At 32.7% G+C, this 21,224-nt stretch overlaps 2 protein-coding genes and 1 pseudogene across 3 annotated transcripts; all 3 read left to right on the forward strand.

Annotated features, from left to right (window-relative positions):
* Positions 1 to 871: 871 nt before the first annotated feature.
* LOC111309539 (putative disease resistance RPP13-like protein 1) lies at positions 872 to 6,285 on the forward strand (annotated as a pseudogene). Its single transcript, XR_016330346.1, has 4 exons — positions 872 to 3,218; positions 3,269 to 4,822; positions 4,861 to 5,350; positions 5,534 to 6,285. The product of XR_016330346.1 is annotated as a putative disease resistance RPP13-like protein 1 (transcript).
* A 2,100-nt stretch (positions 6,286 to 8,385) lies between these two features.
* Positions 8,386 to 12,230, forward strand: LOC111310312 (GCN5-related N-acetyltransferase 4, chloroplastic-like). Its single transcript, XM_022909634.2, has 3 exons — positions 8,386 to 8,680; positions 9,272 to 9,668; positions 11,688 to 12,230. Exons 1-3 carry the CDS (start codon positions 8,524 to 8,526, stop codon positions 11,974 to 11,976), a joined length of 843 nt encoding a protein of 280 aa, XP_022765369.1. The 5' UTR covers positions 8,386 to 8,523; the 3' UTR covers positions 11,977 to 12,230.
* A 3,369-nt stretch (positions 12,231 to 15,599) lies between these two features.
* On the forward strand, positions 15,600 to 16,049 carry LOC111310313 (ubiquitin-like protein 5). The gene has a single exon (XM_022909635.2). It carries the CDS (start codon positions 15,678 to 15,680, stop codon positions 15,897 to 15,899), a length of 222 nt encoding a protein of 73 aa, XP_022765370.1. The 5' UTR covers positions 15,600 to 15,677; the 3' UTR covers positions 15,900 to 16,049.
* Positions 16,050 to 21,224: the final 5,175 nt, after the last annotated feature.

A 21,224-nucleotide genomic window follows, 5' to 3' on the forward strand; every position in this document is an offset into this window, starting at 1 on the left:
TTTTTATCAAATTAATATTTAAAAATAAAATTTCAATTTCAATTATTTTTTATTAAAATCAATTCAAATTTGAGTCCTTTGGAGTACTCAAATTACTTTGAATTCATGTTATTTATGGATTCAAATTATTTTTAGATCAAATTGAATGAGTTCAAACCATTAACTTTTTTAATTAAATCGAGTTTGTTGAATTTTAATTAAAATTAAATAAAATTTTGAAATTCGAATTAATTTAGACAGCTCCATATATATAGCAGTATATTGAAGAAATAAATTTTATTGATAATGATAAGAAATTTAAATTAAATGATGGATTGAATGACAGATGAAGAATTAAAAAGGAAGCTGCCTAAAAAAACAACTCATCTGTTTTCCAAACAGCATCTCCTTTTGCTAAAACATCTTTGCCAACTTTTGTTACTGGCATTTCCACTTTACTTTGTCGCAATTATCGCCTCTGTATGTAGGACCAACCTTTGCCTTACGAACGCTAGCACTAGCAACGAAAAGAGTTTCCAATAATATACTATGATATAATATATTATCCAATAATACTATATACTTTTAGACTAAATTTGACATTATTACATAATTTATATTAAGATGTTTAATTTTTTGTGATTAAAATATTTAAATATAAAAAAAAAATCGAATTTGCCAAATAAATTTTCTAAGGATTAATATATAATTCATGATTCTCATATATTTTTTCTAGATATGTATTTAATTTTTTCATGCTTTTTTACTGAATTGTCCGGCACACTATTATTTTATGAATCACAAATAGAAAATCATATAGGATGACAATAGAATTAGCAAATATATATACACCAAATCTGTTGATAAAACTTGGGAAGTAACTGTATGTATGTGTATTTCCCCATTTCAACATTCAAATGTAGAAATTACCAAAAAAAGGTGAGTTAAGGGGGTGCGATTTTCTTATGGAGGATCAACGAAATTGCCGAAAGAACTCAATTGAAATTTCTTCGTTTATCAATAGCCAACAGTGGTAGAACTAGTACGTTAAAAAAATCAAAGCCGAGTCAATGCGGGTTCTATATTGACTTGTAAAAGATTCCTGAAATCAACGAGCAAAAGAAAGAAAGAGAAACAAAAATCATCCATGCAATACAATTCATCTTTACCTAACTTCACTTCTTCCTGCTAACTCAAACTCTTTTCTCAATTTTCTCTTACTCTCTCTAATTTCTTGCAACAACGCAACCCAACCATGCCTTTGCTTGGAGCCCTGTCCGCTATACGAGAAGTTATCTCCAAGTTCTTTGGCTATCTTGTAGACAAGTTAGGTTCTTCTGAATTCTTGCAAATTGTCAGTGAAAAACAGATTCAAGAAGAGCTTGAGAAGTTGAAGAAAGAATTGCTAGAAATTCATGCACTACTTGATGATGCTGAGGAAAGGTAGATAAAAGATCAATCTGTGAAAATTTGGTTGCCAGAACTCCAAAACTTGGCATATGACGTGGATGACATTATGGATGAGCTTGAAACCGAAATTGCCATGCGCAATTTTATGTTGGAACGTCGTGGTAGCTCAAGTAAGAAACTCAGACTCGTTTCTGATTAATCCAACGTAGTTTTGTTTAACAGGGGCATGATGTCGAAGATAAAAGATATCGCTGCCAAATTGAAAGATTTAGAGCCTCGGAAAAATCAGTTGCAACTGAGAATGATTGATTGCTCGAAGTACAGCAAAATAAAAGAAAGGCGTCAGCCTACTTCTCTGGAGATTGAAACTCAAGTGTATGGCAGAGACGAAGACAAGAAGACAATACTAAAATTGGTCCTCAACATTGATGATGAAGGAAATTTTGTGTCTCGATGGCATGGGAGAGATCGGTACGACTCAACCCTGGCCCAGCTTGTTTACAATGATGTTACTGTTCACGATCATTTTGATCTCAAAGCATGGGTTTGTGTTTCAGATGATTTTGATGTCACAAGAATAACAAAAGCAATTTTCCAAGCAGTCACTTCTGAGCCATGCAATGACAATGATTTGAATTCTCTTCAAGAAAAATTAAAGAATAAATTGTCAGTGAAAATTTTTTGATTGTTTTGGATGATGTCTGGAACGAAAAATATCATGACTGGACCATTTTACAATCTCCTTTTCTAACAAAGGCTCCAGGAAGCAAAATTATCGTGACAACAAGAAGTTTTGCTATTTCATCAACAATGTTTGCATCTCTTGCATTATTTACAAGTTTTGTCCGAAGATGATTGTTTGTCTGTATTTGCTCAACATGCATTGGGAGCAAAAGATTTTGGAAGACATTCAAATCTAACATAAGTTGCTGAGAAAATAGTGAGGAACTGTGATGGCTTGCCTTTGGCTGCTAAAACCCTTGGAGGCTTGCTTCGTACTAATGTTAACATTGATGCCTGGAAAGATATATTAAAGAGTGAGATATGGAAGCCATCAGGCCATCGATGTGGTATAATTCCAGCTCTCCAATTAAGTTACCATCATCTTCCTCCACATTTGAAGTGGTTCTTTGCATATTGCTCCATTCTTCCTAAGGACTATGAATTCCAAGAGAGAGAAATAATCTTGTTGTGGAGGGCAGAAGGCCTTTTACAGGAAGCTAGAGATAAACATAGCATTGAAGATCTAGGCCACAAGTATTTTACAGATCTAGTAGCAAGGTCTCTTTTGCAAATATCAAATAAAGATAAATCTCGATTTGTTATGCATGACCTCATCAATGATTTGGCTTAATCAGTTACCAGAGAAATATGCTGCAGAATAGAAGGTGATCAGAAAATTTCAAAACATGCTCGCCACTTATCTTACATTGGTGGTGTGTATGATGGCGTCAAAAAGTTTGAGGGCATTGATGAAGCGTAACATTTAGGTACTTTTTTACCATTTAGGCTTTCAAATGATGGAGTTTGCTATATAACCAATAATGTTCTAACACATTTATTGCTAAATTTGAGATGTCTAAGGGTGCTTTATTTGGAAGGATATCGAATCTCAAAGTTACCGGATGTTATTGGAGATTTAAAACACTTATGGTATCTAGATTTTTCTCGAACTCTCACTAAATGCTTGCCGGACTCCATAGGTACCCTCTATAATTTAGAAACCCTTTTATTAAGGGAGCGTGAGGTGCTTGAAAAGCTACCTTTAGAGATGGAAATCCTAGTCAACCTATGTTATCTTAATATCACAGGTGCCAATAGATTAGAAGGTAGGGCTCAGCCCCCTTGAATGACCCAAAAAAAAAAAAAAGATTAGAAGGCATGCCGAGTAATTTTGCACACCAAGTGATCTTCAAACACTATCCGATTTTGTTTTGCAAAGAGCAAGGGATGTCAAATAAGGAAGCTAGAGGTTTTTGTATTTCAGGGTTAAAGAATGTTGTTGAAACTAAAGATGCATGGAAGGCTAAGTTACATGATAAGTCAGGACTGGATAAGTTAGAATTGAAGTGGAGTAAATACTTTGAGAATAGAAGAGAGGAAATAGAGAAAAATGTGTTGGATTTGCTTCAACCTTCCAAAAATCTTAAGAAACTTGCCCTCAAGTACTATTGTGGTGTTAGTTTGGCGGAATTGATAGAAGATCCTTCATTCAATAAGTTACTATCTTTATGCCTTGATGATTGTCCAAATTGCACAATTGCCATTGTTGGAAAAATTAAGCATCAAGAAATTGTGTAGTGTAACTAGTTTTGGAGTTTAGTTCTTTGGAAAAAATGCGCCAATTGCATTTTCTTCATTGGAGAGTTTAGAATTTGAAGACATGCTTAAATGGGAGAACTGGAACCTTTGTGAAGTTAATAAGGAAGCTAGGAAATTCCCTAAACTTCGTGAGCTTCGTATTGTGAATTGCCCGGAACTGTCGGGTAGTATATCGGAAAATCTTCCTTCTTTGGAGAAACTTGTGATTTCTTATTGTAAGAAATTGGTGATTTCAATTGAAGGCCTTCCAATGCTTTCAGAATTGGATATTCGAGGGTGCCACGAGGTAGTGTATAGAGGTTTTGAGGACGACAGCTCATTAAAAAGAGTCTGTTTTTCAAGAATTCCCAAGTTTACTTGTGCAGCCGAATAGTTGACGTTAGGATCAATAAATGTGGAATCCCTTGTGATTCACGATTGTGAGGAGTTGTACTCTTTGCAAGAGAACAATTGGGGATTGCGAACTCAGTCGATGTCACTTGGCGAATTGAGTATTGGAAACTGGTCGAAACTTGTCTCCATAGGGGCAGAGGAGGAAAGAGACGAATTGATGCAATCGAAGATCCCTTGCCCCATTCCAAAACTGAGAATAGAGAATTGTGAAAGGTTACAAAAGCTATCAACAACCTTGCACTGCGTTTCATCACTTACGGTGCTAGAGCTTTGGTCTTGCCTAAATCTGGCTTCTCTTTCAAAGAACATTTTGCCTTCGAATCTCAAAATCCTAGTAATCGATGGTTGTGAAACTTTACGGTGTTTGTTGGAAGAGGGGGAGAATGTTGACATCAGCAATGCATGTCTTCTAGAGCAGTTGGATATTCATTATTGTCCATCTCTGGTATATTTATCAAGAGCGGAGTTACCTACAAGGCTTAAACAACTGACAACATGGTATTGCGCAAAGGTGGAGTCCATAGCACAAGAAATTCAAGATAACTCCTCTTGAAAGTATTATTATCGATTGGTGTAATAATATCAAGTATTTACCTCAAGGATTGAACAAGCTCAGCCATCTCCTGAACATACGCATCATTGATTGATCAAATTTGGTTTCCTTTCCAGAAAGTAGTTTGCTCACCTCAAACCTCAAAGTACTCTTATCTCGATTTATGTGAAAAGCTCCAAGCTCTGTCCGATACACAACCTTAGCTATCAAGAATAATTACAAATAACAAATTGCCCAAGTCTGACATCCTTCCCAAAAGAAGGCTTTCCTACTAATATCCGACAACTTATTATAGGAGGACCCAATATCTGTAAGCCACTAATTGAGCGGGGATCTTCTCTTGAAATTCTCTCAATAGAAAATGGGTGTCCAGATGCAGTGTTGTTTCCTCAAGAGGAGATAGGAGTGCTTGTCATTCGTTTCTTGCCCAAAGCCCAAGTATCTTCCGAAAAGAAGGATGATTTTTTCGCTTTTGCGATTAGATAATTGGAGATGTACGGTGCTAAAAGAACGGTGTGAGAAGGATATATAGAGGACCAGAATGGTCCAATATAGCCCATATACCTTGTGTGATAATTGATTACAGGAACATCCGTGATTCTAGCTGATTCTTTATCAGATGATCATGGTTTACACAATAATTCTTCGAAGCAGCAAAGTTGATAAAAAAAAGTTGATGACTCAAAATCGCAGGTATGTCAATTTCAAATTGATTATAACCCTTACAAAAATTTTATTACAAATATAATGTTTATTACATCTTCAATTTTATATTTTATTGATCATCAAGCATTAAATCTTTTCTAAGGTTCATGGTCCTTTGTTTTTTTGCATTAATTTAAAAAACAAATGAGAAATTTTCAATTACTTGTGCAGGATAAGATACTAACCACGACCTTATCAACAAAATGCTTCTTATCTGCTGAGAGTAAATATTGAAGTAGCAGCAAGAGAGTTCACATCGGTTTTCTTGGTGCTGGCTGTTATATGGAGTAGAGGTTTGTGAATTTTCTTCTGTATTTTTAGATAAGTAAAGTGATTTCTTAGCAAATCTTCCATAATTTGGCATTAAATTGAAACCTTTGAAGCAAAAATTTGCCAATTTTGATAACAAAAGTATGGTTCTTTCTATGTTCAGTGTAAATATTTACTATTTTGGAACATTACCGAATTTGTTTTTGTCATAATAATGGTTGAAATGAAATTGCTAAAGTAGAGGCTGAGGTTAACCGTAACACATTGTTGAGCTTGGTCAAGTTAACCATGCCATTGTCATCCTTCTTTTAAACTACGAACTAGTTTATTTGGTTTTTGCAGGACCCACCAATTATGGATGCCTGGAAGGTTGAATGATCTGTGATACCATAGCCGCAATAGTGAAAATAACATTGGTTGTATCTTAAAACTTGAAATCATTTTATTTGATACAGAGTTTCGGACAATTATAGCTGAAACTTCCTTCTTCCGTATTTGTAATCCATTTTATTCTTTGGTTTTCCCCTACGTTATAAGTTTATGATAAAAAAAAATTATAAATGAAATGCACTCATTTCAAAATGTGTTCAGCATAGAACATGTTCACTCTGTGGATAATTCCTACCAAAACATTTCTATTTTCTAACTATTATGCTATGTTTGTAAATATTTGATGCATATCGTTTGGGTTTGGTCAAGCACTATCCAACTAAATTATAAAAGAAAAAAGAAGTCGGAGCTTAATTTTATAAGTGTATTAACATGAACATTATATTATAAGTGTATTAACATGAACATTATATTATATTTATTATATATTATAAATATTAGATGGAATGCGACCAGTCAAAAATTTACCATCTCCCTCCGACCTTTTTTTAATACAATGATTTATCATGTATTTTCTCTTATATATTATCTGCCACTAATTGTCAAAAATAATTGAAATAAAGGTAAAATTATAAAAGTATTGTTAAATTTAGAAAAGCTATTCGCCGAGTTGTGTGGATACTAGAAAAGCATATAGTATTGTCAATGAAATAAATTAAAAGAAATCGTTAATTCTCAAAAAAAAAACAAAACATGAAACTTTGAACCGAATTAAAAGACACTGAAAGGTTGGTTCAAAGAAATTGTTTGATTATTTGAATACAAATCAAATATTAAGAGCTTATTATTTATAATTTTTTAATTTAGCGTCTAAGAAAGCTTAAAAAGATATATAAAGTGAAAGTTTAAACCCTATCACCTCATGCCTTATTTTGTGGATAAAAAAATATTAAGAACTTATTTAAGAATAAATTAAAAATTAAAGAATTATCTAAATATAATAAAAATATAAGAGATTATTCAAAAAAATAGAAAGTTCAGGGGCTCATTAATATTTTAACCAAAAAAATTTGTGGAACTGCAAAAAAAGCTTTCAAAAGCCATGTTAGCTTTTTCTTTGACTTAATTAAAATAGCCCAAAGTTAATTAAATGTATTTTAATTTATGAGCCTTACAGAGTTGTAAATGGCAATCCAAACTACATTCAAACTTGGCCCACTACAAATGTTATTTTTTTTTGGAGCTTGAACAAAAGGAGCTAGTTGGAAATATTATTTTGCTAGATAAATACATCCATTAATTAAATTTAAGATATTATAAAAGAAAAAAATTATTTATAATATCACATTAACATATGACATATGTTTTACTTTTTTTTTTTAATTTTTTAAAATAAACTTTAAGAGTTATATGTTATCCTGTTAACTCCATTTATGAAGTTAAAAATTATATTGATAATGTATTTGGTAATTTTTTATAAAAAATAAATTATTATTTGAGTTAGTATATGATATATTATCAGTATAAATTTTTAATTCAACAAATTATGTTAAAAGATTGACACATGTGTCACTTTTATTTTTAATTAAGGTTTTTTTTAAATATATACCTTAATGGGAATATATTACCCTTTTAATCTTGCTTTCTTTTATTATTATTTTAAATTAACAATATGAAAATCACATACAGATCTTAAAAAGTAAAAATAAAATAGTTTTTGAGATTCAGACATGATCATACTAATTTATAAGTTAAATGAAAGGTCAAGGAAAAAAAAAAGAAAAATAAACACATAATATTAAATTCAAATAATCAATCAAAGAAAAATGTACATACATTCATAGTTATGTGCAAAAACTCATATACGAGTGTTATATATATATATATATATATTATTTTTGAAAAAATTTTCAAATTGAAAATATTCATGAGCCAAGTTCAGTTTGAGAAGATTGATCGGCACTTTTGAACAATTATTCAATCCTCAAGCCTGCCTGTCCAATAATGATTTCAATTTATTATTAAAATATTTAAGATATTATTATTTTAATATTTTAATATTTCAAAAATATATTCTAAAATTAAAATTAAATAAAAATATTTTCATAGGTTGAGTCTTACTTGTTATCTTACCCAAAACACCACCTTTACCTGCGAGCATGGCAATGCACCTAAAAAACAATAAATTAATGAAAAATTTAAGAAAATTAGCTAAGAAAATTAATAGATTAACATAAATTTTTGTTTTGCCAATAATATAATTGTTAAATAATTATAGTAAAATAAATTCTCAAAATAAAAAAATAAATTAAATTTAAAATAAAAAGAGTTCACACGTGCAGCAAGTGTGCATGGTGACGCTGTCTCATTTTCAACTTGGTTACTTTTTGTCAGTTAACAGCAAAATTTGTGTCCGAAGATTCAGCCTTTGCTTACTTGGTTGCTTTTTGTCTGTTACATAACAATTCTGTTCTTCATTCTCTCCCTCTCTCCAAGACCAACTATCAACGAGAGAGAGAGAAGTTGAGGAGGCAGACAAAGAGACACCAAGTCTTCTAGAAATGCGGAGCTTACCTTTGGGTACTTCACTTACAGTTTCTCCTTCACCAACTTCCTCAAAACCTTCTCTTTTCCCTCTCTTTCTTTCAAAAAAACAACATCAACCCTTTTTTCCATCTTCTTCCAGGGTTTGTCATGACTTATCTCTTTCCAAAATAGGTAACAAAAGTTAAAATCTTTTCTTAGATGGATATTATTAGTATTACTTTGATGAACATATGTTACTGGATTTGACCTATGTCATAAATTTTCTTTAAAGAGAAAAATTGGGTTTTGGTATTTATTAACATGTGAATTTAGGTGTGCATGAATTTGTTGGATTTCGGTATTTTGTTGTTTGCATTGACTTTGCCAATTACTTAAGTATCTGTGTTCTGTTTGGTTCCTGAGACTTTTGATAATTCCTGTTTGTTTTTATGTGAATCTGGGTTGGTTTAATTTGCCTACGGCTGAATTTACGATTTTTTTTTTTTTGTCAATGGAAGATTGACTTCAAGGTGAGAAAGCAAGTTTCTTTTTCTGACACTTGTTGGAAGTGATAGAACGTGGGTTCCTTTCCTGATTTTTGGAATCACTTTTCTATGGCTATTTTGTACTGGAGATGCTACTTTCATTGGGTTTATTGAAGGCTGGATTGTCCATTTTGCGTATAAAAGAATCCTGAAGGTTAAATTGCTATGATTATAGGCCGTATTTGTAGGACATGTGGATGTTGATGGTTTGTTTGGACATGTTGGTATTTGGGTGTAGGAGCATGCAGAGCTACTCAAATTGTTGATCTCTTTCCAGCCGTGTCTCCTGAGATAGTAGTTCGGGAGGCCCGGATAGAGGACTGTTGGGAAGTGGCTGAGACTCATTGTAGCTCATTCTTCCCCGAATATTCCTTCCCTTTGGATTTTGTACTGCGAGTTGACAGGCTGGTGGCAATGCTGTCTGGATTCTCTATTCCAACTGGTTGCAGGAGAACTTGTTTGGTTGCTGTCATTGGTGGTTCTGTTGATGATGCATTGTTATTTGGAAGCGAAGATTTCAAAATAGGAGGTTTTGATGGGAGATTTAGTCTTAATAAAGGTTATGTGACTGGCATACTAACTGTTGATACTGTTGCTGATTTTCTTCCTAGAAAAGGACCACGCCGACAGAGAAGGTGAATTGAATTATTCCTAGCTTTTTCATGCTAGTTTAATGTCATTTAAAGATGTGACATGCCAGTTGAAAATTACTCCATAAGAAACTTGTCTTATTAACCATTAACTACTTATGCTGCAAGATGAAAATGTCTTAAAATTTCAGTTTTCTGGTTGCATAAACGCAGTTCATCAAATTTACCTCAGCTTTGTCTTTGTTTCTTTAACTTGCACTTTCTATGTTACCCCTTTAATGTCGTCAATAAACAACTTATGTGCTCAATGTCTTCGGAACCTGTAATAATTCCAAAATGCAGTTGTGGTTATCAGTATTTGTTGGTTAAGAAGTTTGTATTTGCTCATAACTTTCGTACTCCAAGCCTTCCTTGCCTTATACTACTGGCTTTAATGATGTCTTACAGTATGTTATGTTACTTTTAACCAGTTTTGTTTTTCAAATTTGAAGATATGGTGGCTGAGTAAGGTTTTAGCTTGATTGCTCAATCTCCTTAAATTTAGCTTGCCTCTCTATGCTTGTAATAAGAAACACAGCAAGCTTGGAATCCCGCCTAGAGTGTAGCTGGTTGTCTTTATTTCTTCCAAGTCATACGGTGATCCATCCTTTAATATTAATGTCAAAGCTAGATGTCACAGCAAAATGTTGTCAACAGCCTGTCCAAAGTCATTGGCCAAATATAAATAATCCTTACAAAGCCATTCTTTAATGAAAGTGAAGAACAGTTTGTTTAGCCAGCCTAGAGTGGTTAAGGCTTTAAGCGGATTACGGTTGATTACTTGTGATCTCTGTATACTAGTTGAAAATAACTATTCTGAGGCTGTATGGTTGGCTTTTAGGAACAATAGTAGACTATTGCCATCCCCTCTGTTTGATAAATCAAACCCTGCGACTTCCCCTCCTTACCAAAACACCAGGAAAGGAAAAGACAAAAGAGGTTTTATCCTTTTTAATCCCTTCTTTTTTATCTAATTTTTCTTTTTCAGTCCATAATTAGCTATCTTGGAGCAAAGTACTTCAAGTCTTGCATCTTGCATTGTGTATCTCAACTCATTCAAGATTTCATAACCAATGAGAATTCAAGTGAACCTAGATACTACCCAATGCTGGATATGTAGCAAAGTTTCTACATATGTTGTGTTGTCTTTCTATTCTGGATAATCTCTTATTTGGTAAGATACAGACTGTTTCTTGCATATCCTAGAAAATGAACAGTTTTAACAAGTTGGAAATATTTCTGGCATGCCTGGTGTTCTTTTTTGGGCCTGTGACATGCCTGGTGTTTAGGGTAAGGATTAGCAATAATTGGTAAGGATGCCTGGTGTCAGTGTCCTAAAAAAAAAATTAGAAAATTTTCTGGCACAAGGCCAGATGATCAATAATTGAAATGATATTGCTGAAGTCAATTAGTAGCAGAACAGTTATATGCTACTATGAGTTATTGATTCCTGTTAAAACCTACAGAGACAAGAGAAACTCAGTTAAACCCTTTCTCCTTTAATTTTATTTAGAGAAGATAATCAAATTTTCTGGCTAGGACAGAAATATGCTTGGCAAATGATTGTAGGAATGCTGAAAGAAGGCCAGTGAGGTTGTGAGGAAAAACTGAGAAGGCATGATACTCTGACGAGAAAGATAGTGGTACAGGATGATATTTGTTTTCAACGCACAGTCAACTTGAGGCTGTTTGAGTGACTTTTTTCTTCATCCCGTGGAAGGTCCTGCTAGATAACTTGAAAATGACTGTTATCAGCAGGCCATTAGAGATTGGTTTGAGTTAAAAGCTAGTTGTTTTCACTTTTTTTTTTTTTTTTTCATTTTAATGTTCTCTCATCCCAAATTGGTAGACTCTTGTTCCAGTTTAATATTCACAGATGCTAGTGTTCCAGTTGGAAGCACTTGTGGCATATATTAAATCTGCTTGAAGTATTAAGCATTATATACAAGTGTTTGTAAGGTTTTTTTCTTGATTGAAGTTAACCCTTTATTAGCAGAAAATGATACTTGGGCATCTTTATCGCAGGACTGGAATTGCATACATATCAAATGTTGCTGTTCGAGAGAGATTTCGTCGGAAGGGAATAGCTAAAAGGCTCATAGCCAAGGCAGAAGTGCAAGCGAGGAGCTGGGGCTGCCGTGCCATTGCTTTGCACTGTGACTTAAACAACCCTGCGGCTACAAAACTGTATAAAGGCCAGGGTTTCAGATGCATTAAGATGCCAGAGGGAGCAAACTGGCCAAAGCCCAAGACCTCACCTGATGTTAAGTTCAACTTCATGATGAAGCTTCTAAACTCCCCTACCACGGCATAAATTCTTTACAAATATTGAAAAGATAACTAGAAAACTCATCAATGATTCAAATAAGTAGCATGTCTGGAATTAGTTGTATATAATTTAAACTGGTTGGATTAGCTTCAGATACGCTCTGGTTCCTGTATTTGTTGTGTCTGTAATGTTCCTGTTACAATCAGCTGTCTATGTAGGTGAAAACTCTGCGAAGCTCTTGCAACATCTGCTCACTCATGCATTTTGAGTTTTGAGGTTGAGACTACAAATTTTCTCAATTTCGGCTGCCCCCTTTGGTTTGATTTCATTTAGTACTCGTGATACAGACCGGCTCAGGTTCAAATGGGGAGTACGAACTGCGTTCATGAGCACGCGCATGGTTATGGGATTCCAAATTAGTGCCACAAATGATTAAAAAGAGTTTCAAAATCGATCCCCAATATCCTTTAGGTACAAAAGACGCCGTAGTTTGAATTCAAAAAAAAAGATTGTGGAAGTTGAGATTCGAATTTTAGTCGTAATGAATATTGCTTATTAAGAAATAAATTTCTGATGCAGGTCCCAATTTTCTCCTTCACTGAATAGCTTTGGCATAGCTTTTTGAGACATGCATATCTTTCTAGCTGATTAGTACAACAATTCACTACTACACGTTACAATGTTAGGAATAGAATGAGTTAGTTCAGTTATGGTTCCTGTTGCTGGTTGTGTCAGATTTGGATCATCAGCTTTTCAGAATAAATCTGAATTGACTCCTATTGATTTCAGTTTTAATTCAGTCAGATTATTTAGGTTGAGATCAGGTTTGGCAATAAAAAGGACGAGTCAGCTTTGTAACCTGACTTCAGAGAATCCGGGTAAGCCTCCTCAAGTTTTATTGAGTGCAGAGGCATGATAATAGATGTTGCTGTTAGGATTGAATAGATATTCAGACTCATCTCTATTATTTGGTACCTGGAAAATTGTGTATATTTGCAGAAGTCCTTGGCTGAGATTTCTAATCACTTTGCAAAAACTATAACCTCAAAACTACCATTATTACATTAGCAGGCCAGCTCGTTGCAGAAGATGAGGCAGCCATCGGAACACAATTCAAAAGCTGAACAAGGTAGCCACTCAGCTTACTTGGGTTGGAAAATTTTGTCTAAAGCAGATGTGTCCAAAGCTTGAAATTCCTTCAAAGCAGCCGCAACTTCAAGTCCAAATTTCACAGCATCTTCGTGGCTTGGTGCCTACAATGTGTTTATTATTATTCAGCCAGGAAATTACAGTGTTGATACTACTTTCATACCTCAATGTTAAGAGGAAGGACAGGATCATGAAGTGAAAGCCTAAGAAGAAACCACCCTCCATAGCCAGAAACTCGAACCTGCTTTCAGAAGGAAAATAGGGAAACCTGTTTCGTAAGATGTTGAAACTACAACAGTCCCATTGTTGTGGCTACATTTGCTATTCAGTTTAAGTAAACTATCTTATGATTACTTCAACAAAGAAGCCGACATAATTCAATTTCCGAAGCCTATATCAAACGTACCCCATTGTAGTTAACAGGTGCTTTCTGAAGCTTGGGATCTGAAGCAATATAGTTATCCAGGTGCTTCAGCACTACTTCCCAATAATCCGGAAAGATATGCAAGTTTCTAACTCTCAGCCACTTTAACAGAAATCAGGCAGACAGATAAAGATTGGAGATATATAAAGGCACCATACCGTCCTTTTAAGATCAGGATGACTCTGATTTTATCTTTAGTCTTAGTTCCATGAAAATAACTTGTTTCTCCAGACCCTCAACCAGATCTGTTAAAACTTTGCTTTCATCACCTCTGCCAGAAGCCCTGTCCGAAGCAAGTTTATTTAGGAGTTTACCTGCATTCAGCAGAAAGTCAAATAAAACCCCATGAGATGGACAAGTCCATGTGCATTTAAGTTATTGCTTTGGTTCATATATACAGGCCAATCTAACATGCAACAAGAGGCTTGCCCACAACTTAAAATAAAAGCTTACCATCAAGTATGCCCCATCATCAAGCCAGTGATTCTTCCTGAGAGCTCCATGGTCACTGGTTTCTATTGCCAGATGTGATTCTTCTCCAACAGAGTTCTGTCAGCAGTTCTTTTTCTTGAGTTTGAAAAATTAAAATTTTTCAATGGGTAACGAAGAACTGAGAGTTAAACAAGATAATCAGCCAAGGTGTAAAGAGGTGACAAGGATCTCCAATACCAAGCAATGACGCAGCAGGGTATGCTACATTATTTTCAGGCATTCTATTGTTAAGTACAACTAAGATAAATGAAAATGAAACTTACCAAATGAATCACCTCATCAATGACATTCTTATAGCCTCTTTTAAATCTCTCTCTGGTGCTTTCCCCCTACAAGAAGTTGCAAGTTATAACTTTGCTCTAGAAGAAACAAAGCAAATACATGCATGTCAGTTCAGTCCTTGTCATGCCAAGTTTTTTTCTCAATGAACGAAGTAAGTCCATTTGAAGTCACTGTCTGTAACAATGGATAGCTTAGGACCAAACAGGGAGACAAGTTGCAGTTGCAATAATATCAATAAAATGAAAGATAATGAAGTTTGATTAACTCAGACAAGTGTCTTGTTGGAACCTATGCTTCAGAGAAAACAGATATTGGCGTTTGGCACCTTGAGGCATGAGGGCACCTTTCACCTTGGACTTATCTTTAGCAGTAAAATCTTATTTAAAAGATGGAATGTTTCAATCTGAGAGGTAAAAAAATAAATTTACAAGTCAAACTTACTGCAAAAAATCCTCCTGCACCATCTCATGCATCGACAATTAGTAAGCGCACCAAAGCACTTTTAGCAGCTGAAAGATTGATCCATAAATAATTTCTACCTTATTCAACATAAATAATTTCTACCTTATTCAAAAAATTCAGGAAGCTATTACCTATATTCCCAGCGGCTTTTTGGATTGCCTTCACAAGTTCAGGTGTATAAACAATTAAACAGCCGTAGAGTCACAACCTGTTTAACCGATGCTGAAGCCTTTTTTACTAACCTTCTGCTAGGAAATTATTGTATATATTTGCAGCACGCTCCAAGATTTTCAAAAAATAATTTGAACTTTTAATATATTTTTTAAACATTGTACATTAAATCAAACCTTGGACAAGATTTTCAAAATGTGAATCAAGTTCAAGACAGGTCCATGGACGCTTCTTTTACTTCGGTCGAGTAATTGCTTTTTACAAATTAATATAAATTAAGATGAGTTGAATTTCGCATAAGCATTTGACTTTTTGATCGATTTTTTTTTTATTGAAATAAAGAGTTTCAAGTTTTTTTTTTTTTTTTTTTTCAAAAATGGAAGTGAAAATTTTTATCAGAAAGAAAATGAGTTAAGTTAGTAAACAAAAATTGAATAGAGTTTCATATTGATTGTTTTCCTAAGAAAAAAATGATATTTATAAATTTTTTTTCTTTTAACAAAAGTATCATTATTTATTTTATAATTATATTTTACTCCTTTAAAAAAATCTATAAATGTGTTATTCCATGGAATATCCAAATAAATTCTTTGGAAAAAAACGGTGCCGTTTCGGAAAAAAGTCAATGTTAGTCAACGCGTAATAGTCGGCTTTAAAGAATCCCCTATAAAGGCCCACCACGCGCTTCAATCTCCTCATTACTAAGGTTAGCAAAGTTGGGAATTAGGGATTTCTCTGAAATTTTAAAAGACCGAAAAAATCGAAGATGATCGAGGTAGTGTTGAACGATCGGCTAGGGAAGAAGGTGCGCGTGAAGTGCAACGACGACGACACGATCGGAGACCTGAAGAAGCTGGTGGCGGCTCAAACCGGTACCAGAGCCGACAAGATCCGGATCCAGAAGTGGTATACGGTTTATAAGGATCATATTACTCTCAAAGATTACGAGATCCATGACGGCATGGGCCTCGAACTTTACTATAATTAAATTTTAGTATATTTATTTACGTAATTTTGTATGGTTTTTGTTTGAACAAGGTTTAATTGTTATGTATGGATGTTATATATATATATATATTGTGGATCATGCTATTTACTTTTTTTAAGGAATATTAATGGTAGAATCTAAAGTTGTGGATTTGGGTTTCTTTTATTTTATTTATTTTTTTGTTTTAATATATTTTCGCTTCGGAATTTTGAGAAAAATCGCTAAGTCATTTGTTTTTATTTGATTGCATGAGAAATTGAAGCATGGCATATAGAAGGGGGTAATGAAAAATTGAGCTATAAGTTCTGAACAAAAGGAACTGAAATTCAATAATAGATTTGTATCAATTCAATTCTTCTAAAAGATTATATTTCCATCGTTATCGCTTTGGTTTAATGGTAAATGCATGTATTGAGTTGGAATTTTTTTCCTTATAATCCATGTTATATGACCTTAATGCTTATTATTTAGCAATTATCGTTGAGATGAATCATGATTGCAAGATTGGTTGAGAATTTTTTTTATACAAAATAGTTAGTAGTTTAGGCAAAGGAGAAGGGGAATAGCAATTTAATAATGGGGAAATAGTTGTACGGGTTAGGATTTAAATTTTAGATATATTTAATGGCATATCTTAAAATAATTATATAATTCGTTATTTTTTAAAATAATTATATAATTCAATTGAGTTAAATTTTAAGTTAACGTTCGGATTGAACATTTGCAATTATTCAAATTGGGTTTCGATTCACTATGCACAAACTAAGAAGGCGAATATAGAGGTTAAGGACTTCAAAAGCTTGTTTTTACTGTGAAGAAATAGTTTCATAGAAGGTGCTTGAGGAAAGAAAAAATTGGATTACATAATTAGGTCATGTCAAATTGGATACTCCCTCACTTGGTAATTTGAAAGTTGTCTGATGAAAGCTATTGCTGAAACTCGTTCTTATTGCTTGTTCAACTCCCAACTCTTAAGAGCAGTGAAGGGAAGAGTTTGAAATTTGCTTGCAACCATATCTATTCGTAATTCACTTGAAATTTATGTGATGTCAACTTCATTCCAAAATATCTTATAATAGCTCAAGTGGAATCAATTGTAGTCCCAAGTCACCATCACCTTTATTCGGGATTCTGTTTGGTTGATGCTTACTGATTTAGTGGAATTAATCCATGGTTATGGGCCTGCTTGTGGCTTTATTATTAGGCTTGCAAGATATAGTCTTTAATCAGTGGCCTAGGTCAAGAGGGGTGTTTGAGATTATTACTCCAAAGAGCCAAATGGAAATTTCGGCCTTGATAAATTTACCGGTGGGCTGTGTCCAACATTTCGGCACTTGAAAAAGGTGGAGTGAATATGAAAATTAAAAAATGTTGTAATGCTTGATTTGGATCTAACTATTATTTTTTAATACATTCTTCGTTACCATTCACGTGTAGAATCTACTCATAAATTGTAAAAGTTATAGTTGTAAATGATGATTAAAATTATATTAAAAAATAATGGACAAAAAAAATATTAAAAGAGAGTCATGAATCTATAACATCTAATTGCTTTAAAAAAATTTAGTAAGGGTTTCGAGATTGAATAAGGTCGACAATCCAATTCGTCCTTGACAAGTTCCGACCTAACCCGACCTCATAGGATCAATTTTTTTTTTTAAATTAGATTTCAGGTTGGGTCGGGTCGGGTAAGGCTAAGAAAAAATCATAGTCAGGTTGGGTTTAGATTTTAGACAAATCCGACCCGACCCGATCATATATTATATAAAAAATTAATTTTTAATTATTTATTTAATTATATATATTTATATAATTATATATTTAAATATTTATATTTTAAAAATAATATTTTATATTTTAAAAATAATATTTTATTAATTTCGGATTGGATCGGGTACGATTTATATAGTATCGAGTCGTGTTAGGTTTGGATATGAAAAAATAAAAAAAATTTAAAGTTGGGTTGACCCATTGCCAACTTTAAGATTGAATGTCTTCTTGTTATCCCTCGATTGGATGCTACTCACTAGGCAATACGTTGTTTTTATTAAAGCTTGAAAATATATTTTAAAAATAGGATTTACTTAGAAATTATAAGATAATGAAGTACATAATATGAGATATATATAAATAATGTCAATTTCAAAGATAAACTATTTTTTATTGTAACTTTTTAAAAGTGTATATATAACAATTTTTTATCTCAATTATTAACAAATGAATTTTTTGCATTTACTTGGTGTAAGCATTTGGCACATCGAGGGAGATTCATATATAATAGAATGCCTCTCACAAGAAAAAGAAGTGTAGTGCAGTGAAAAATTCTCCATTGCACCTCTTATCATTGTCAAAAGTGTTAAGCAAAAAAGTTCTAATCCAATCAAATTAGTGGAAACAAAATTAAATAATTAATCAATCACAAAAGATAATAATTTAATGTGACCAACTCAATTGATCTATATCTATAGATGAGAAAAAAATTCATTAGTTGTAGAGAATTACAAACAAACAATCTTAATCAATCATTCAACAATCAATACCCATAAACTCTCTCATTGTCCTTTAGTCTTATGGAGTATTCTCAATCCAAATAAATACATATCCATGCGCACTCATGCATCATATCTATGTAGACCATCTCATTCTCCTCTAGTCTACTCAAATATACACTTCCATAAAGATGTTAATTTCCTATAGTCCTATAGGCTGTATACCTAATAAAACTTTATAGCTCTTTTATATATTTTTTTCATACCTAATTTTGTAGAGACTTCACCTATTTATAAGTATACTAACTTGTCTATCAAAAATCTCTTTCCTTTTAAAATTCTTCATTTAGAAATTATCTTATCCATTAATCAATATTTAGCTAATCTCAAATAAATCTCTTATAGAATTTAAATCAGTCCCAACAATCTCCACGTTGATTTAAATATCATCAATTTTTATTCTAAACATGCTTAACTTCACTTGTAATGAAAGTCTCATAACAAAATTTTCTTGTATATTTTACTTCACGTAAATCAGTGCACAAAACATAAATTCAAACTTTTCATTTGAATTAAGCTCCTTTAGGCTTGCTTATTCTTATGTCTTGAACCTACACTCTGATATCACTTATTAGGATTACGCAGCTCTGATATCACTTATTAGGTAAAAAAAAACCCTAATCCAATTAAACATTCGCGCTAAAGCTGAGAAAAAAAATCAAAAAAATTGAAAAATTAGTTCAAATCGAGCGATTTAGATTGGTTCGGTTTGGATTTTTAAAATTCAATTCGTATTCGGATAAATAATATCATCAAAATCGCTTAAATTTAGATCAGATTCATTTATTCCGATCGAATTCTAAAAACTCAAATAAACTTGAATTTAAAAAATCTAAAATATTAAAATAAAAAAAACATAAATTTTTTATTCTTTTTTAAGCCAATTTACTTACCCAGTCCAATTCTTACTTGCCCATATACTTAATTCATTTGTGATATGATTCAAATATTCACACACTCTCTCTTTAGTGACACAATTCAAGTTTCAACCTAATTTTTAAATCAACTACATAGTTCTCACTCTTTCAACTACACATTTCAAGTTTCATTCACTATCTCAATCATACGTTGCATTGAAGCTCAATAGCTCATATCTTTTTACTTCATCGCCCTTTTTCAACTCCCTCACCAATGTTTTAACAAAGCATCTCCATCATTCCTCTTACACTCTAGCCTTACTTTTTCAAAGGAACACCACAGATATTCAAGGTAAATCTAATTTTTAGTATTAATAAACTTAAGTGTAGCTACCACTTGGGTTTAAGATCAAATGGTCAGAGATGTGGTTTAAGTTTTTGGATTTTTTATAAATATTAAAACCTTACACTATTATCATTTATTTGTTTTTAAGATAAGCATAATTTGTTATTTAGCAAGTTATATTTGACCTTTATTTAGATAGCTAGATGGATTCAACAACATCAAGTAATCCACCTAATAGTAATGCTATGCTCAAGAGTCAAAATACTTGTAACCTATCACCAAGAATCTACCACAAGTGGTTGAAACTCACATTTTTAGAGCAGCAACAATAGCAAATGATCTAGGAAATGCCATTACTCATGTCTCATCAGATGCTAAAAGACTAAGTGGTGAATTAGGATACTTAACATCTAAGGTATGGGATGATTTTACCAAGTTATCTTATAATAATAAAGCTAAGCAAAAAGCCTCTTGCAATTATTGTGGTAAAATCACGAAGTGTCCTAGTATAAATAAAACTACTATCTTGCGTAACCATACGAATAGAAGCCCAAAAAATCCTCTAAACAAACTTGATGAGAATTAAATGACCTTAATGTTTAAAGCTCTATCAGGGGATGATGCATAAAATAGTAGTGGTTTATCACTTGTTACATAAAAATTTTATCAAAAAACTTGTAGAAAATATTATGCTAAGATGATCATTTTGGCTAAGTTACCTTTTAGGATTGTCGAGCATGAGGGGTTTCATGAGTTTTGTAGTGTTATGCAACCTTGATTTCAAGTTCCTTCAAGGTTCACTACGACTAAGGTTTACTATGACCTTTTTTCTTTTTTTAAATGAAAAAGAGAAGCTTTTCATATCATTTTAAAAAAATAAAACTAAGAGTTTGTCTTACTACTAATATTTGGATTTTTAGGCAAAATCTTAGTTATATGTGCTTTATAGTTCATTTATTGATCGAGAGTGAAAATTGTATAAACAAAATTTGAGTTTTACTCCAATTTCTAATCATTCTAGTGATGTTATTAGAAAATGCATTGAGAAGCATTGCTTGAATGGTGAATAGATAAAGTTTTTATTATCACAGTAGATAATATAAGTGGTAATGATCTTAGTATCCAATATGTAAAAAAAAAAAAAAACCTAACAGTTGCAGGGTAGTATTTTAACGAGTGAATATTTGCATAAGAGGTATTATGCACACATTTTTAGTTTTACTGTGAAAAAAGGTTTGAAAGATTTGGATGATTCAATCTTTCAAATCCATTCTATTATGAGGTAGTAAGGTCACCCCTACAAGGTTACAAAGACTCAAGATTTATGTAAAGCAAGAAAAAATAACAACTAAAAGCCTTGTTTGTTTAGATGATGAGACTAGGTGGAATTCAACTTTTTTAATGTTAAAAGCTGCTTTGAAGTTTCAAAAAGCTTTTGATAGGTTAGAGGAATAAGATGACAAAGATAGAGCCGAGCTTGAGGCAGAAAAAAATAGGGGCTTGCCTACTAAAAATGATTAGAATTATGTTCGTGGGTTGTTGCATTTTCTTAAAAACTTTTATGATTCCATTT

Source organism: Durio zibethinus, chromosome 19, assembly GCF_047325235.1.
Source record: "Durio zibethinus cultivar Kanyao isolate XHJ-2024 chromosome 19, ASM4732523v1, whole genome shotgun sequence".
Lineage (NCBI taxonomy): Eukaryota > Viridiplantae > Streptophyta > Magnoliopsida > Malvales > Malvaceae > Durio > Durio zibethinus.